Genomic DNA, 19,321 nt, shown 5'->3' with positions numbered 1-19,321 from the left:
CAGCAAAAGTACAAGCATTAGTGGAGTTCCCTACCCGAAGACAAAAAGAGAAATCATGAGGTTTTGGGGGATGTGCGATTTCTACTGCAAATTTGTACAAATTTTAATACTATAGCTGCTCCACTGACAGATTTGCTATAAATAAGGAAGTCAAAGTAGTGTGGTCAATCTGTGTGTTAATGCTTTACTTTGTTACTAGATCAGTCTTGATTGATAATGAATGGATAATTTTGTTGTTTATTAAAGAAACCTGATTGGTGTATTTATTTCTGGGATAAAGAGTAGAGTACATGATTGACGGCATCGGTAACTGGGTAAAGATTTAAATATATGTTGTGACCTGTGGAGAAGTGGAACTGGAAAAGACAGTGCATTCCTCCCACCTTGGTCATAACATGCAAAGGATTGGAGGGAGAGGGTGACTGTGGATAATAGACAGTGGGAACAACTCATAGAAACAAAGCAACATAGAAAATAGGAGCAGGAGTCGGCCATTCTGCTCTTGAAACCGGCTCCGCCATTCATTATGATCATGGCTGATCATCCAACTCAATAACCTGTTCCCACTTTCGCCCCATATCCTTTGATTCCTTTAAACCAAAGAGCTATATCTATCTCCTTCTTGAAAACATACAATGTTTTGGCCTCAACTGCTTTCTGTGGTAATGAATTCCATAGGTTCACCACTCTCTGGGTGAAGGAATTCCTCCTCATCTCAGTCCTGCAAGGTTTACCCCGTATCCTTAGACTATGACCCCTGGCTCTGGACTCCCCCACCATCGGGAACATCCTTTCTGCATTTACCCTGTCAAGCCCTGTTAGAATTTTATAGGCTTCTATGAGATCCCCCTCACTCTTCTGAACTCCAGCGAATATAATCCTAACCGACTCAATCTCTCCTCGTACGTCAGTCCTGCCATCCCAGGAATCAGTCTGGTAAACCTTCGCTGCACTCCCTCTATAGCAAGAACATCCTTCCTCAGATAAGGAGACCAAAACTGCACACAATATTCCAGGTGTGGCGTCATCAAGGCCCTGTATAATTGCAGCAAGACATCCCTGCTCCTGTACCCGAATCCTCTCGCTATGAAGGCCAACGTACCATTTGCCTTTTTTACCGCCTGTTGGACCTGCATGCTTACCTTCAGCGACTGGTGTACGAGAACACCCAGGTCTCGTTGCATATTCCCCTCTCTCAGTATATAGCTGTTCAGATAATAATCTGCCTTCCTGTTTTTGCTACCAAAGTGGATAACCTCACATTTATCCACATTATACTGCATCTGCCATGCATTTGCCCACTCACTCAACTTGTCCAAATCACACTGAAGCCTCTCTGCATCCTCCTCTAAACTCACCCTCCCACCCAGTTTTGTGTTGTCTGCAAATTTAGAGATATTACATTTAGTTCCCTCATCTAAATCATTCATATATATTGTGAATAGCTGGGATCCTAACACCGATCCCTGCCGTACCCCACTAGTCACTGCCTGCCATTTGGAAAAAGAACCATTTATCCCTGCTCTTTGTTTTCTGTCTGCCAATCGATTTTCTATCCATCACAATACACTACCCCCAATCCCATGCGCTTTAATTTTACACGCTAATCTCTTATGTGGGACTTTCTCGAAAGCCTTCTGAAAGTCTAAATAAACCACATCCACTGGCTGTCCCTCATCAACTCTACCAGTTACATCCTCAAAGAATTCTATTAGATTTGCCAAGCATGATTTCCCTTTCGTAAATCCATGCTGACTCTGCCCGATTCTACCACTGTTCTCCAAGTGCTCTGCTATAAAATCTTTGATCACGGACTCTAGAATTTTCTCCACTGCCGACCTCAGGTTGACTGGTCTATAATTCCCTGCTTTCTCTCGACCTCCCTTTTTAAATAGTGGGGTTACATTAGCTACCCGCCAATCTGTAGGAACTGTTCCAGAGTCCATAGAATCTTGGAAGGAGACCATCAATGCATCCACTATTTCTAGGGCCACTTCCTTAAGTACTCTGGGATGTAGATTACCAGGCCCTGGGGATTTATCGGCCTTCAATCCCATCAATTTCCCCAACACCATTTCTCTCCTAATACTGATTTCCTTCAGTTCCTCCCTCTCACTAAACCCTGTGTTCCCCAACATTTCTTGTAGATAATTGTGTCCTCCTTTGTCAAGACAGAACCAAAGTATGCATTTAGTTGGTCAGTCATTTCTTTATTCCCCAAAATAAATTCCCCTGTTTATGACTGTAAGGGACCTACATTTGTCTTCACCAATCTTTTTCTCTTCACATACCTATAGCAATTTTTACAGTCAGTTTTTATGTTCCCCAAAAGCTTACTCTCGTACTCTATTTTCCCCTTCTTAATCAATCCCTTGGTCCTCCTTTTCTGAATTCTAAACTGCTCCCAATCCTCAGGTCTGTTGTTTTTTCTAGCGAATTTATATGCCTCTTCCTTGGATCTAATGCTATCTCTAATTTCCCTTGTCAGCCATGGTTTGGCTACCTTTCCCGTTTTACTTTTGCGCCAGACAGGAATAAACAATTGTTGCAGTTCATCCATGCACTCCTTAAATGTTTGCCATTGCCTATCCACCATCATCCCTTTAAGTAACATTTCCCAATCCTTCATAACCAACTCGCACCTCATACCTTTGTAGTTTCCTTTATGAAGATTCAAGACCCTTGTCTTAGAATCAACTCTTTGCACACTGATATATTCAGTATCTGGAGAAGCAGGAATATTAAATTTTGGTGCCTATTTATCCTGTTATTGGCAAAACCCATCACTTCTCAATGTTCTGCATCTTTCATACCACTTTCTGCTTTGCATTTAAGGCTGGACCTTTAGCGTGTGAAGCAATTGATAATCACGACATTTAAGAAACTTTGGGACCTGAGCAACCATAGAACTTACCTAGAATGTTAAATACTGAATTAAGTAAAAGAAGATTGAAAGAGGTGCAGGAGCTTCTGCAGTGTTGATGAAGAGTATACGGTTAATGAAATGTATCTCTGACCCAAGGAAACCAAGAATTCTACATATATACAATGTCCTGGATAGACCACACCTGGAGTACTGTGTATAGTTCAGGGCACGGCACTTCAGAAAGGTTATACATTGGCCTTGGAAACAGGGCAGTTTGTGTTCAGGAAGGTCTGCAGGTTTTGAATGGTTAGATTATGAGGCCATGTCCCCTCTTGCAGCAAGACAACTGTTCCTTTCCACCTGGTGCCGCAGCTTGCTCTGAATTTCAATGTTCAGAAGGAAATCAACCAACAAAAGCCCAAGGGTGCAATGCATTCCTCTCAATCATCAATAACATCATTCCCATCTTCTGCTTCTTAGCTTCCTTCAAAACCTCCTGCCAAATATTTCAATCCATTTGACTCAGTATTTGTTCTCTGATGCAATGTTTAATATTAATATTTTAATATTTTTGTCATCATGAAATGAGTTTCTCTCCAATATCAGCACGTATTGAATTGCAAACCTGATGCAGAAACAAAGGAAAACATGTCATCAGGTAACACAAATCCCATTGTGATTATTTTCAGATGCACACAGTCAGCTTTTAAATAGAATTAATAAAATGGAACTCCCTTCCTAACAGCACTGTGGGTGTACCTACCTCACATGGACTGCAGTGGTTCAAGAAGGCAGCGCACCACCACCACCTCTCAAGGACAATTAGGGATGGGAAATAAATGCTGGCCTAGCCAGCGACGCCCACAACCTTGAATGAATAAAAAAAAATTGCATAGCAAAAATATTTGGAAAGTAGGTGTTAATTGCATTTGAGCCTTTCTTTGAAGCATTTTTGTTGATTTATGAAGCATACTGTGACAGAGGCGGAAACCTCATTGAAGGGATTCAAACATGGAACTCCAGGAAAGAAGCGATTTGGAGGCAACAACACATTCAGGGACATTGGATAGGAAATCAAGGTTGGAGATAGGGTGGTAGTTTGCAAGAACAGTGGGGGTCAAGGATAGTTTTTGGAGGAGAGTAGTGATGATGGCAGATTTAAAGGATGGAGTGACCACACGTGTTGAGAGAGAACTGTGAACAAGATCAGTTCACCTGGGAACCAGGAGGGAAGTTGCATGGTCAGGATTTTAATAGGAATAGGGTCCAGGGAGCAGAAGGTAGGTCTCATTGACAAATTGAGCTCAAAATAGGGCATATAGGATCATAGAATCGTCGAATTGTTACAGCATAGAATGAGGACATTCGGCCCCTTGTGTCTGTGCCATCTCTCTGTAAGAGCTACTCAGCTAATCCCACTCCCTGGCCTTTTCCCCGTAGCCCGACAATTTTTCTCCAGATAATTATCCAATTCCCTTTTTAAAGCCAGGATTGAATCTGCCTCCACACACTCTCAGGCAATCCAATCCAGATCCTAATCACTCACTGGATTAAAATGTTTTTCCTCAAGTCACCTCTGGTTCTCTTGCCAATCACCTTAAATCGGTGTCCTCTGGTTCCTGATCCTTCCATCAATTGGAACAGATTCTTCCAATCTATTCTGTCCAGGACCCTTATTATTTTGGACACCTCTATCAAATTTGCTCTCAACCATTTCTTGCCTGAAGAGAGCAGACCCAGTTTCGCCAATCTATCCACATAACTGAAGTCTCTGGTGCCCTGAGCCATTCCAGTAAATCTTTTCTGCACTCTCTTCAATGTCTTCACATCCTTTCGAAAGTTTGGCTGCCAGTTTCTGTTCATACTCTCTGTTTGCTTCTCTTATTTCTTTTTACACTCTGCTCTGAACTTTCTATATTCAGCCTAGTTCACAATTGTGTTATCCACCTGACATCTGACATATGCATCCTTTTTCTGCTTCCTATTACTTTCTATCTCTTTCGTCATCCAGAGGAGTCTTTCATTGTTTGTTCTATCTTTTCCTCTTGTGGGAATGCATTTCAACTGTACCCGAACTAGCTCCTCGTTAAAGGCAGCCCAGTGTTCCATTACAGTTTTGCTTGCTAGTGTTTGATTCCAATTTATCCGGGCCAGATCTATTCTCACTGCATTGAAGTTGGCCCTCCCCCAATTAAATATTTTTACTCTAGATTGCTCCTTGTCCTTTTCCATTATCAACCTAAATCTTATGATACAATGATCACTGTCCCCGAATTGTTCCCTGACTGACAGTTGATACACTTGACCCACTTCATTCCCCAGAACCAGATCCAGCAATGCCTCCTTCCTTATTGGATTGGAAATGTACTGATGTAGAAAATTCTCCTGAATTCTTGTCCCTCCCTCATTTTACACTATTACTAGGCCAGTCTATATTTGGTTAAGTAAAGCCTCCATTTTAACTACTCTATAATTCTTCCACCTCTCTGTAATTTCCTTGTAAATGTGTTCATTTATATCTTCCCAATAATTGATGGCCTAAAGAATACATCCAGCAATGTAATTATATCTATTGTTTCTTAGCTCCAACCACATCGATTCTGTCCTTGAACGCTCTCGGACATCATCTGTCTCCAGGACTGTGATGATGATGGCAGATTCTTCAGAGGCTAACGTCATGGGTTGGCTTATCTCTGTGGTACTTTGCATGATTTTTGGTGACTGAACAGGTGAATTCTTGATCTGCAAGTCTTGTGCTGGTGGGGTACAAGAACTCTTATTTCAGAGGGAAGACTCCTTCAGTTTTTTGCCCCTTTCTTCAGCAGCCTCACGTCTGTTTGCTTTCAACTTGCAGGCTGTTTTCCTGCTTGTTGTGCGCCGGCTGTCTCTGTCGACAGCCTCTTGCTCCCACTCTCGCTGGTCAGTGTCAGCCAGAGAGAGCTTTCTTTTCAGCTGGTCTTTGAAGCGTTTGTGAGGTGCACCTCAATCTCACTGACTGGAGCATAGTTCCCCATAAAGCACTACTTTTGGTATTCTGGAATCCTCCATGTGTGACACATGTCTTGCTCAGTGCAATTGGCATTGTAAGAGAATGCATTCAATGCTGGGCTGATTGGCACTGTTGAGGACTTCATTGTTTGTGATGTAGTCCTGCTATTTCATGTTCATGATGGATTGAAGACAGCCTTGATGGAAGGGCTCCAGTGGTCACATTTGTTTTCTGTACAGAACCCATGATTCTGACCCATACAAGAGGCTGGTGATGGCAACCACTCTGAATATTTGAATTCTGGTGAAAATGTATAGTGAATGGTTTCACCAGGAAAGTTTTGAGACGTGGCTAAAGGAGCTGTTGGCCTTGGACAGTTGATTGTCTTTGTCTTTGTTGACAGCGGCATCATTTGTGATAATGCTCCCTAGATAGGTAAACTGTTTCACTGCATTGAGGTTGCTGCTGTCAATGTTGATTTGGTGCGGATTGTAACTTTTTCGGGGCTATGGTTGGTCGAACATTTCAGTTTACTTTCGGCTCATCGTGAGGCCAAAGGCATTTGTTGTCTCACAGAAGCAGTTTATGATGAGCTGTATTGCCTCTTCCATGTGTGACAGAAGGGTGCCATTGTCAGCAAAGAGAAGCTCCATGATAAGCTCCCACTGTGATTCTGGTATGTGCCAGTGGTTGTCGCAGGTTGAATAAACTGCCGTCTGTTCAGAAGCGGATGTATATGTCCTCTGCCAAACCTGCCTTTTCCTCTTGAAACATCATACTGAAGAAAATGGAGAAAGGGGTCGATGCCAGAACACATCCTTGTTTAACACCATTGGAGATAGAGAAGCTGTCTGAGAGGGCTCTATTCTGCTTGACCTGACCTTCCTTGCCTTCATGCAGTTGATGGAGAATGATAAGCAACCTTGGAGGGCACCCCAATCTAGAGAGTACCTTCCAAAATCCATCACAGCTGACTGTATCAAATGCTTTGATGAGATCCACAAAAGTAGTGTCCAGGCCCATGTTTTGTTCTCTACAGTTCTGGATCTGTCTCAGCACAAAAACCATGTCTATAGTTCTCCTATTGAATCGGAATCCGCACTGATTTCAGGGAAGCTTTCTTTAGCTTTTGTCAGAACAAGTCTATTTAGAAACATTCTGGACAAGATTTTGCCTGCAATGGACATTAAGGTGATGGCTCTGTAGTTGAACAGTCAGACTTCTCTCCATTGTTTTTTGTGCAGGGAGACACTCACTGCATCTTAAAGGTCCTGAGGCACTGTCCCTTTCTCCCAACATACTGTACACAGATCTGTAAACCTATCAAGCATCACACCTCCTCCCTGTGTATGGACCTCAGCTGGAATCCCATCTATTCAGGGAGCTTTGTGTGATTTTAATTGTGCCGTACTAATCTTAATCTCTGTATGGGTTGATGGTTCATCCAGCTCAGACTTCACTTCCCTCTGGGAGATATTTGTGATCAGTGTCTCCTGCATCATCCACTGGTCACCAGATAGGTGCAAGATAGACACTTTATCTATGAGCAGAGTTGTGCCATCCAAAGATTTTAGTGGTGCCTGCAGCTGCTGGGAAGGTCCATATAAAGATCTCAAGGCTTCGTAGAAGGATTTCATATCTCCCAGATCCGACATTGTTCGGACATTCCAGCTAATTTTATGAGGTTTTGCCTCTTTTTATTTTAGTTTTAGTTACATCTTTCTTTTGTACAGCTGGTAACCAACAAGTGAGTTGAGTCAAGCAATGTTTGGGCCCGTCCCCATTCGAAGTAGACAGTTCTATCCCCAGTGAAGGCTGCTTGGTCACTCAGGGTGCTGCCGGATGATGTTGTTGTCTCAGATCAACAGTCAAACAAGCCACATGCATGCAGATTGAAGCTGCAACCAACAGTACCAGTTTTCACTTGCTGTTTTTGCCTCTCTCCCATCGCTGTAGGAATTTACTTCCCACCTACACTAAGTCTGTTTAAAGTGGAGATCAGCTCACACAGACTAATCCCATTCTTTATGCTAAGTGTTTCTCCACAGTGTCTCAGCAGGCTGAGATGGCTGCAGCAACTACAAAGCTCTAGTTGCTATATTGGCCTTTGGCTCATGAGCCTTTCCTCAATGCAGACGGGTTATTTGCCCATAGCTGGGTTTCCAGCCTCAGTTTCCTTATGCTTGGGCATTCCCCAGGGCTTGGAAAACACGGCCCCTGTCTGGCGACACAGACCACCCACAGGTGAGACCCTGCACTCCACTTCCAATCTTTGTTATTTCCCTGCTGTTATTGCTCGAATTAATTCGGTCACTCTCTCTCTTTCACTGGTTGGTTCCCAGGACTCGGCCTTTGTCCTGGGCCTTCTGCTCAGCTCCCCACTACTCTATCCCCTTCCCACTCTCTGGTGAGCTATAAAATACACCATGTAGTGTGAAAGCTCTTTTATTCTTTCTCAACTCCAGCTAACTAGATTTTGTTGTTAATAAGTCGAGGACATTCTCTCTTGCATTGTAACGTTGTCTTCAATACAAACTGCTACCCTCCCTCTTATTTATTCAGTCATGGGATGTGGGCCTCGCTGACAATGCCATCCTTTATTGCCCATCCCTAATTGCCCTTGAGAAGATTGTGATAAGCCACCCTCATGAAACCCTTCAGTCCATGAGGTGTATGTTGCTGTGAGACAGGGAGTTTCAGATTTTCACCTTGTGACAATGAAGGAATTATGCGATATGTCCAAGTTGGAATGGTGTATGACCGTCAGTGTAACCTTCAGGTGGTGGTGTTCCACATGCCTGCTGCCTTTGTTCTTCTACACCAGAGTTGTCCAACATATGACCGTGGGCCAGAATCTGGCTCACCACAGATTTCCATTGGCCTGTGGATATAACCTGTATCCAGCTGTTCTTTCTCCTCTTTGCTGCATGGTTTTCTTTGTCCTTGAATCCTAATTTCAAATTTGGCTCTTCTTGAGCTCCAAGCACCAGCTACAGCGACTGCTCCGGGGTCAAACCCAGTGCTGCCGGAATATCAGTCACCTCGTGGGCAGCTGCAGGTTTTTGAGGACCCTGTTCCCACACAATGGGCTGGATTTTCTTCTCCCCCAGACATCAGGTTCCGTGGTTGAGGGTGAGGGTGGGCTGAAGATGCCTCTGGGAGAGGGCCGCCGTGCACCCTGATGTTGGGAAGGCCCGGACCAATATTGTCGGTGGTGGTGAGGCCTCATGGCGGTCCTCCCCACCCCTGCCGCTGGGTGCCGAGGCCTCTGAAAGTCAGAGGACTGTGGGTGGCCAGTCACATGCTGAGCCTCAGATTGATGATGACCCTCTGGTGTCGACACCACAGGCCGTGGTGGAGTTGCAGGGAGAGGTTAGGCAACATCTGGTGGAGATGCCACAGACCATGCGCAGCCATGAATGGATGATGGGGGAGTCCATCCAGACCATGACAGCTGCCAAGTCCCAGACAAATGAGCAAATGGCTTCCTCCATGGAGAGGCTGGTGACTCTCATGGAGAGTCACATCCCACCAGGTGCGTGCTGACCTGCAAACCCTCGCCTCGTCCATGAGCTGGATGCAGCAGTGGCTAGGTGAGAGAGGGAATGGGGCCTGAACACTGTCTCTGCACCTGGTCCTTTGCAGGAGAACAGGGAGGTTCCCACGAGACTTCAGAGGAGGAGAGCTAGCCGTCCATATGTGGTGTCTCTCCTCAGGGCAATTCCAATGTGGACACTGGCTCTCAGCCCCTCTGCCGGAGAGTCCAGCTCTAGTAGCCACAACATCTGAGGAGAGCCCTGCAGTGGTGCGGGAGGCCCTCAGGCAGCCGGGGCCTCCAGGCCTCGTGCACCCAGAGGACAACCACCCAAGTCATACAAAGCTAAAGGGCGCCCTGATCAGTAGCCTGCCTCCAGTCAAGCTGCTAGTGCACAGGTTGCACAGCAAAAGAGCACTCACAAGCGGCTAAAAAAGACACAATGACCCATATGGATTATCACGGGTGCAATGTATATGTTCTGTTAACTTCTCATTCAATGTGTTTTGTCCAACAGGTGTCTCCTTTTTACTGTGTTAATGACGCATGCCAGCATGTGCCGACAATGTCTCCTCCCATGACATTAATGCCCTGGAGCAGTGCCAGTGTATGGAAAGACATCACTGCCATGCCAGTATGCATGATGTGGCACTGCACGGGTGCAGTCACATGGGCAATGGCTCAGTCATGTGCTGCCAGTAATAGTGTTGACACAGATGTCAGATGCAGGAGACTGCCTGCCAGATGCAGCACGGTGATGTGTGACATGGAGAGCATATTCTGCACCTTAGGAATAATGGAAGTGCTCAGCAATAAGGTGTTGCTGAGCATCCCTTGCTCTTTGCTCACCCTGTCTGCGATGCCTCAATGATCTCCATCCTCCCATGTGCGTTTGCTGCTGCACTTCCTCTGTGTCCTCAGCGTGCGAGCATGTCTCCTGCTCCTGTCTCGCATCTTCCTGCAAGGCCTCCTCTCTCTGTATTGCACAGTTGTGCGGAGCACATCACACAGCGATGATGTGCAGTACCCTTTCTGGTGAGTACTGTAGCATTCCACCTGACATGTGTAGGCAGCGGAAGCACATCTTCAGCCTGCCGATAGCCTGCTATATGGTAGCTCATTTTGAGCCCTGGCAGGCGTTTCTTCTTTCCTCTGCATCGCTGGCAGTCTTTCTCACTGGCGTCAGGAGCCATGTCTGCAAGGGGTCGCCCTTGTCCCCAAGAATCCACCCCAGGATCTGAGCTGGTGCAGTGAAGAGCAGTGGCACCTGGGACTGGCACAGGATGAATGAGTCATGGCAGCTGCCTGGAAAGCAGGCACACACTTGCATTAAGCATTTCCTGTGGTCACAGACTAGCTGCAGGTCGAGTGAGCAGAAGCCCTTTCCATTCAGGAATGCAGCTGATTGTCCGACTGGAGCCTTGATGGGCACGTGCGTGCAGTTGGTGAACCCATGAACCAGTGGGACTCCCGCGATGGCCCTAAATCAGACGGCCCTTTGGGACTGACTCTCAAGGTCTGTCCTGAAGCAAACATATCCAGCGGCCCTCCTGTACAAGGCATTGCTGACTTCCCTGATACAGCTGTGCACCAGTGACTGTGAAATGCCACAGGCATAGGGTGTCCAGCAAACCCCATCGGCTGAAGCTCATCATTCAGCAGGGCACAGAAAGGTGTCACCACCTCGCTGGACATCCACAAATGCCTCTGTCACTGATTCTCCGACATCTGCAGGTATGTCATGAGGGGACTGTAGAGCCGCCGTCTTCGAAGGCATTGAAAGCGTCTTACTGGCTGCTGCTTCTCGATTCCATGAGCTTCCACGTGGGCTGTGCCTGCCTGTTGGTTGGGCCTCTGGAAGAAATGGCTCCTCACAGCACTTGTATTGAGAGAGACAGGATGGAGCAACCCCATCTGAATGCTGCAGGTGTACTCAGTGCCTTCAGTAGATCAATGGCGCCTATCAGGGCAGACAGTGATGGACATTGGTGCTTCAGCTGTGTTCCATCACCACCTATATGGTACGGCATGACATCGCCCAGACTAGCTTTGCATGAAGGCAGAGCAGCATGCACACGGTCATGTCACTGACGTTGAGAGGATGCAAACATGACGTTCGCACCAGACCATTTTTGGCCCCTACCCCACACAGAAGGGGTCATGGAGTGCTATTGCTCCCCCCTCCCCGAAACAGTGTTCGCTGATTGCAGGGTCAACCCCCTTCACGCCCTCCCCCCCCCTGCCAAGTGCTAGTGTGCACAGAGGAACCCTCTTTATGGTAGAAGGGCACGGGGTCCCTCTCTGATTTCATGCAGAGTTATGTCCCGGTTGTCGGAGATCGCCACCCACCATCGCCTGCTCCGAGGACTGACACTTCATTGCCGCCAGCTTTTCCTGGACGTGAATGTGAAGGCACGTGAATGCTGCATGTCTGAATGAAGATTGAAACCTGCTGCCTGAATCACTGCCGCCTGCATATTCATGAATGGTAAGTGGCCATTTACATATTTTAATGTGGGTCCCATCGCCGATCGGTAAGGGGCTTGCCGGTGTCCAGGTCGGTGGAGGGCCTCCTCTGTTAATATTTTCATTCCCCCTCCCCGGCACCATTCCTGGTGTCGGACAGCCTTTAAAATCCAGCCCCATCGTTGCAGGGGATCATGGGCAGGGGTGAACTTTCAACTTTGTACAGTCTGGGGGTGGGTGGGGGGTGGTGGGGGGCCAAGGTCAGAATTCAAAACTAAGTGTTTTGGGGGTTTTATGACAAAGTTTGCCATTTAACGGCCGAAACTTAACTGCACCAGCTATACAAAGGCTGTGGCTACAAGAGCAGGTCAGAGGCTCGGATTTCAGTGACAAGTAAATCACTTGCTGTCTCCACAAACTATCCACACCGAATGCAACTTCACTAACTGGATCTCTGCACACTAAATGTGAACATGCTGAACTGGACCTGTCCACACAGAATATAACTGTGAAACTGAACGTTTCCTGATGAAATAGGGCCCTCCACACTGAAAGTAACTTTTAGTTTGATTTTAGTTTTAGAGATACAGCACTGAAACAGGCCCTTCGGCCCACCAAGTCTGTGCCGACCATCAACCACCCATTTATACTAATCCTACGCCAATCCCATATTCCTACCACATCCCCACCTGTCCCGATATTTCCCTACCACCTACCTATACCAGGGGCAATTTATAATGGCCAATTTACCTACCAACCTGCAAGTCTTTTGGCTTGTGGGAGGAAACCGGAGCACCCGGAGAAAACCCACACAGACACAGGGCGATCTTGCTAATTCCACACAGGCAGTACCCAGAATTGAACCCGGGTCGCTGGAGCTGTGAGGCTGCGGTGATAACCACTGTGTCACTGTGCCACCCTGCAACTGTGTAGTACCGAGCCAGAGCATGCTGGCAGTAACTGTGCTCAACTAGCCATCTACATACTAGATATCAGCACGTTGACCTGGGCAAGATCATATTGGCAATAACCATGTTGAATTGGGCCTGTCCACATTCAATGGATTCAGGCAAAACTGAAGCTGCCCTCACTGAAAGTAACAATACACAACTGGATCTGTCCATTCTGAATGTGAGTCTGCTGAACTGGAACTTTTGATACTGAATATTACTGTGCAGACCTGGACCAGTCCACACTCAATATCACTGTGCTAATTAGACCTATCTCTACCAGACACAACTGTACTGAACTTGACCAGTCAACACTGAATGCACCCGTGTTAAATTAGACTTTTCAACACTGAGAATTCTGAGCATTCACAACTGGACCTGTCTGTGTACATGGAATGTAACTGGGCTGAACCCATTAACACTGAGATTAATTGTGCCAAACTAAACCTGTGTACACAGATTGTGACTGTGCTGAACATGACCTCTCTACACTGCATATATCCGGCCAACCTCGACCAGTCACACTAAATGTGACTAGGGCAGCACAGTATCTCAGTGGTTAGCACTGCAGTCTCACAGCTCCAGTGACCCGGGTTCAATTCTGAGTACTGCCTGTGTGGAGTTTGCAATTTCTCCCTGTGACCGCGTGGGTTTTCTCCGGGTGCTCTGGTTTCCTCCCACTGCCAAAGACTTGCAAGTGATAGGTAAATTGGCCATTATAAATTGCCCCTAGTGGTGGTAGGGAATGTGGGGTTAGTATAAATGGGTGGTTCTTGGTCGGCACAGACTCGGTGGGCCGAAGAGCCTTTTTCACTGCTGTATCTCCAAATAAATAAATACATTTAAAAAATAAATAAATGTAAATGTGCTCAACTGGTCATGTCTCCACTGAAGAGAATTGTACTGAACTTGATGATCAATACTGAAGGCAAGCTTGCTGAACTGGACATTTCCACATAAAAAAAGTATACAACTGCACCTATGCACACTGAAAATACCGTTTTGACCTAGACTGATCCACACTGGATACAGTCAGTTGTGTTGAAGTGGATGCACCATCTTCGAAGGATTTGGAGTCAGGTACATATGAGTCGAGATCACATGAACTGGAGCTGAATAATGATCAGGAGCGAGAACATGGCTGCAGTTTCCTTCAGGACCAGAATAACTCTGGTCAGTCATACCTTATACTGTGGGCACTTAACTCAGCATTAAAGGGTTTGAACCCAGGGATTCCTCATATACAAGGTTCACTTTCACCATTCCAACCACCGAATAAAAGTAACTGTAACTAGGATCATATTGTAGTCTCTGGGTATTTCCCTTTAGAGACTTGTCTCGTCTCTTGAAAAACATTCCATTCCATCAAAACAAAAACACTAATCTGGCAACTGCTTCACTAATGTGTTTGTTTCAACTACTGTAATTAATGTAAAAAGTGAACCCATATAATTCTCTCCCTGGAGCCTGACATCAGGTATAAATGTAACAATGTTTGAGTGCAATTCAGAGCATGCTTACAGCTACTGATAGAAATGCACGCAACAACCAAAGGCCCGGTGTTTGCCATTTACTATCCCTGCCTCGCAGCTATTGGTGTTCCAGGTAGAGTATTGTACTTAGTTATTAATTCGTGAAATCAGCGATTAGCTTTGTCACTGCTCTCATTTACCAGTAGTGTGACTCCACATTATGGATATCCTGTTTGCTTTTATTAATATGGATATTCATTCTCTCCTTTAATAGGATAATTTCTTAATGTTAATGAGAAAATTTCTTCCCTCCAATTGGTATAATTTACCCTCTTTTAACAATCATTTTTTCACTTTAGAGATATTATTTCTCCATTATAATTATATAATTTCTTCCATTTACTGATATAATTTGTTCCCTTTTATAAATGACATTTCTCCCCATTACTGATATATTTTCTTGACATTACCAATGTAATGTCTCCTGCGTTCCAGTTTCACTTTCCACTCTGGCAGCACAATTTTTCCTCTTTAGCGGTATAATTTTCCCATTAACTGGTGTACTTTTTCCTGTTTAACGGTATAATTTAGTGCTTCGAACTGTATAAGTCTGCCCCTTTTCTTGTGCCAGTTCACAGTGTGAATGCAGTTCTATTGTGTTCTTGACGCTGTCACAATAGGGTGGATTTTTACACTGTCATCACAGTGTAAATGTAGCTCTATTGTGTTATTGTCACTGTTACTGTGGGTGAATTGACACTTTTACCACAATGTACATCGAGTTCTTCTGTGTTGTTGACATTGACAGTGGCTGTCTGATTTTCACAGCTGATTCAATGATTGAAATTATTCAACAAATAAATAAATCCTGACTGAATTTAATGAATGAATTCATTGAAGCGAACTTTATTCGGCATGGAGTTATTAACAGAAATATTAACAATGTAACAAGTGGTCATTTTATGAATGAGTCTGCACTTAACCTTAACTCATAAGAGTTTCTGTTCTCAGTCTCTAATCTCACTGATTCAGTCTGGCTCTCCTCTTCCACATTACCTGCTACTGACTCTACTACAGTGATCACTACTGACTCCGAATGTTCCTTCTGCTCCAAGCTCCTGGTAATATCCCGACTGTTCCCATCTTGAATCTTTTCTCCATATTTTGTATAACTGGCGGCCTCGCTTGCATCTTTTTCCAACAGTGAATCATTTTATAGTAATTCATTTCTTCTAGGTCTTCAGCATGATATAATCTGTTTTGCTAATTGCCTGTTAGCTTCCATTTTTATTGTTGGTGGTAATAATATTCACACCTTAAATACCTGCTTTATGTTACAGATGTTATTTTTCTTCTCTGTTTGATGTTCCCATTTTGGTTTCAGTGGGTTTCTGATGCCTTCTTCTTCTCCATTATGTTTGTATTATTTTACATTCTGATGTTATTGACCTGTGTTATTTTTAATCTGGATGATTAATTTAAACACACAGAAACAATTGCCTGAAGGTTAAGTGATAGTTTTCCACTCAGGATAGTGCATCAAAGCTGTGAATTTCACACAATTCTGTAAAACAAATATTTTTATTGGGAATTAGAACATAGAACATTGAACATAGAACAATACACCACAGTACAGGCCCTTCGGCCCACGATGTTGTGCCGAACCGTTAACCGACTCCAAGATCAAACTAACTACCTACCCTTCATTCTACTATCATCTATGAACCTATCCAAGAGTCGCTTAAATGTCCCTAATGTATCTGCTTCTACTACCACCGCTGGCAGCGCATTCCACGCACCCACCACTCTCTGTGTAAAGAACCTACTTCTGACATCTCCCCGAAACCTTCCTCCAATCACCTTAAAATTATGTCCCCTGGTGATAGCCCTTTCCACCCTGGGAAAAAGTCTCTTACTATCCACTCTATCTATGCTTCTCATCATCTTGTACCTCTCTATCAAGTCATCTCTCATCCTTCTTCACTCCAATGAGAAAAGCCCTAGCTCCCTCAATCTTTCTTCGTAGGACATGCCCTCCAGTCCAGGCAGCATCCTGGTAAATCTCCTCTGCACCCTCTCTAAAGCTTCCACATCCTTCCTATAATGAGGCGACCAGAACTGAACACAATATTCCAAGTGTGGTCGAACCAGGGCCTTCTCGAGCTGCAGCATAACCTTGCGGCTCTTAAACTCAATGCCCCGTTAATGAAAGCCAACACACCATACGCCTTCTTAACAACCCTATCAACTTGGGTGGCAACTTTGAGCGATCTATGGACATGGACCCCAAGATCCCTCTGTTCCACCACACTACCAAGAATCCTGTCTTTAAGCCTGTATTCCGCATTCAAATTCGACCTTCCAAAATGAATCACTTCACACTTTTCCAGGTTGAACTCCATCTGCCACTTCTCAGCCCAGCTCTGCATCCTGTCAATGTCCCGTTGCAACCTACAACAGCCTTCCACACTATCCACAACTCCAGCAACCTTCGTGTTATCGGCAAACTTGCTAACCCAGCATTCCACTTCCTCATCCAAGTCATTTATAAAAATCACAAAGAGCAGATGTCCCAGAACAGATCCTTGCGGAACACCACTGGTCACCGAGCTCCATGCTGAATACTTTCCATCTACTACCACCCTCTGACTTCTATGGGCCAGCCAATTTTGTATCCAGACAGCCAACTTTCCCTGAATCCCATGCCTCCTTACTTTCTGAATGAGCCTACCATGGGGAACCTGATCAAACGCCTTGCTAAAATCCATATACACCACATCCACTGCTCTTCCTTCATCAACGTGTTTTGTCACATCTTCAAAGAATTCAATAAGGCTTGTGAGGCATGACCTGCCCCTCACAAAGCCATGCTGACTGTCTCTAATCAAACCATGCTTTTCCAAATAATCATAAATCCTGTCTCTCAGAATCCTCTCCAATGATTTGCCCAATACCGACGGAAGACTGACTGGTCTATAATTCCCAGGGTTATCCCTATTCCCTTTCTTGAACAAGGGAACAACATTTGCCACCCTCCAATCATCCAGTACTACTCCAGTGGAAAGAGAAGACGCAAAGATCATCGCCAAAGGCGCAGCAATCTCTTCCCTCGCTTCCCGTAATATCCTTGGGTATATCCAGTCTGGCACCGGGGACTTATCTGTCCTCATATCATTCAAAATTTCCAGCACATCCTCCCTCTTAACCTCAACCTGTTCGAGCATATCAGCCTGTTCCACGCTGTCCTCACAAACGACCAGGTCCCTCTCACTAGTGAATGCTGAAGCAAAGTATTCATTTAGGACCTCCCCTACCTCCTCCGACTCCAGGCACAAGTTCCCTCCACTATCCCTGATCAGCCCTACCCTCACTCTGGCCATCCTCTTGTTCCTCACATAAGTGTAGAACGCCTTGGGATTTTCCTTAATCCTACCAGCCAAGACTTTTTCATGTCCCCTTCTAGCTCTCCTAAGTCCATTCTTCAGTTCCTTCCTGGCTACCTTGTAACCCTCTAGAGCCCTGTCTGATCCTTGCTTCCTCAACCTTAAGTAAGCTTCCTTCTTCCTCTTGACTAGCTGTTCCACATCTCATGTCATCCAAGGTTCCTTCACCCTACCATCCCTTCCCTGCCTCATCGGGACAAACCTATCCAGCAGTCGCAGCAAGCACTCCCTAAACAACCTCCACATTTGTGTCGTGCATTTCCCTGAGAACATCTGTCTCCAATTTATGGGAACCAGTAATTTTCCTGTTCTCGCTTGCATACACATAGACACAGACACACACACTCCCTCTTTCTCTCAGTCTCTCTCTCTCTCTGTTACAGCTAACTTGGCAGTGATTGTGATCCTGTCCCGAGGAAGATGTGGTCTCTCCAGATGTATCACTTACTACCTGGTGTCCATGGCAGTGACAGATCTCCTGGTCATAATCACCGTTGTGATATTAAACCGGATTGCTAGTATTTATTTCCCAGTCAGTTTCCTGTCCATCACACCGGTATGCAGTCTCGGTTCGATCCTAAGCTATGCAATCATAGACTGTTCTGTCTGGTTAATGGTTGCTTTCACTGTTGATCGATGTATAGCCATTTGTTACCAGAAGCTGAAATTAAAATATTGCACCGAGAAAACGGCGATGCAACTCATTGGAACCATGTCTGCATTGAGCTGTTTAAAAAATATCTTCTTGTATTTTATATATGAACCTGCGTATATAATTGACAATATACCCTGGTTCTGCAGCATAAAATCGTTCTATTATACATCACCTGCATGGGTCGCATCTGACTGGATTCATCGTATTTTAACCCCTTGTCTCCCATTCATTCTAATTTTACTGCTCAATGCTCTGACTGTCAGACACATTCTAGTAACCAGTAGAGCACGCAGGAGACTCCGGGCCCACAGCAATGGAGAAAATCAGAGTGACCTGGAGATGGAGAAGCGGAAAAAGTCCATTATTTTACTCTTCACCATCTCGGGCAGTTTCATCCTGTTATATTTGCCACTTCTTATAAATTTCCTCTATGTCCGAATTGCGAAGCTTACTTATTTCTCCGGTTCCAATTTCAATGAATCAAATTATATTCTGCAGGAAAGTGGATTTATGCTTCAGTTTTTGAGTTCCTGCGTCAATCCATTTATTTATGCAGGGACCCAGAGAAAATTCAGAGAGGAGTTAAAGAATGGAGTGAAATATCCACTCAGTCTAATTGTCAAGTTGTTGAAATGATGAAATTGGGACTTAAGGGTAGGATAGGGTAGGATAATGGAAACATTTTTTATTCTTTCACGGATGTGGGTGTTGCTAGCTCAGCTAGCATATATTGCCCATTCCTAATTGTCCTGCTGGTGGTGAGCTGCTTTATTGACCGCTGCAATCCATGTGGTGTAGGTCCATCCACAGTGCTGTTCGGAAGGGAGTTCCATGATTTGGACCCAGTGACAATGAAGGAATGGCGATATAGTTCCAAGTCAGGATGGTGTGTGACTTGGAGGGGAACTTGCAGGTGGTGCTGTTCCCATGCAACTGCTGCCTTGT

At 45.1% G+C, this 19,321-nt stretch overlaps 1 protein-coding gene across 1 annotated transcript; it reads left to right on the top strand.

Annotated features, from left to right (window-relative positions):
- The first annotated feature begins 18,181 nt into the window (after positions 1-18,181).
- Positions 18,182-19,012, top strand: LOC137347492 (probable G-protein coupled receptor 139). Its single transcript, XM_068011936.1, has one exon. The coding sequence runs from the start codon at positions 18,182-18,184 to the stop codon at positions 19,010-19,012; it is 831 nt and encodes a 276-aa protein (XP_067868037.1).
- The last annotated feature ends 309 nt before the right edge of the window (positions 19,013-19,321 follow it).

This window comes from Heterodontus francisci, chromosome 32, assembly GCF_036365525.1.
Source record: "Heterodontus francisci isolate sHetFra1 chromosome 32, sHetFra1.hap1, whole genome shotgun sequence".
NCBI classification, from domain to species: Eukaryota; Metazoa; Chordata; class Chondrichthyes; order Heterodontiformes; family Heterodontidae; genus Heterodontus; species Heterodontus francisci.
Note: the sequence above shows the minus strand (reverse complement) of the source record. Positions and strands in the feature narration are given on the sequence as shown.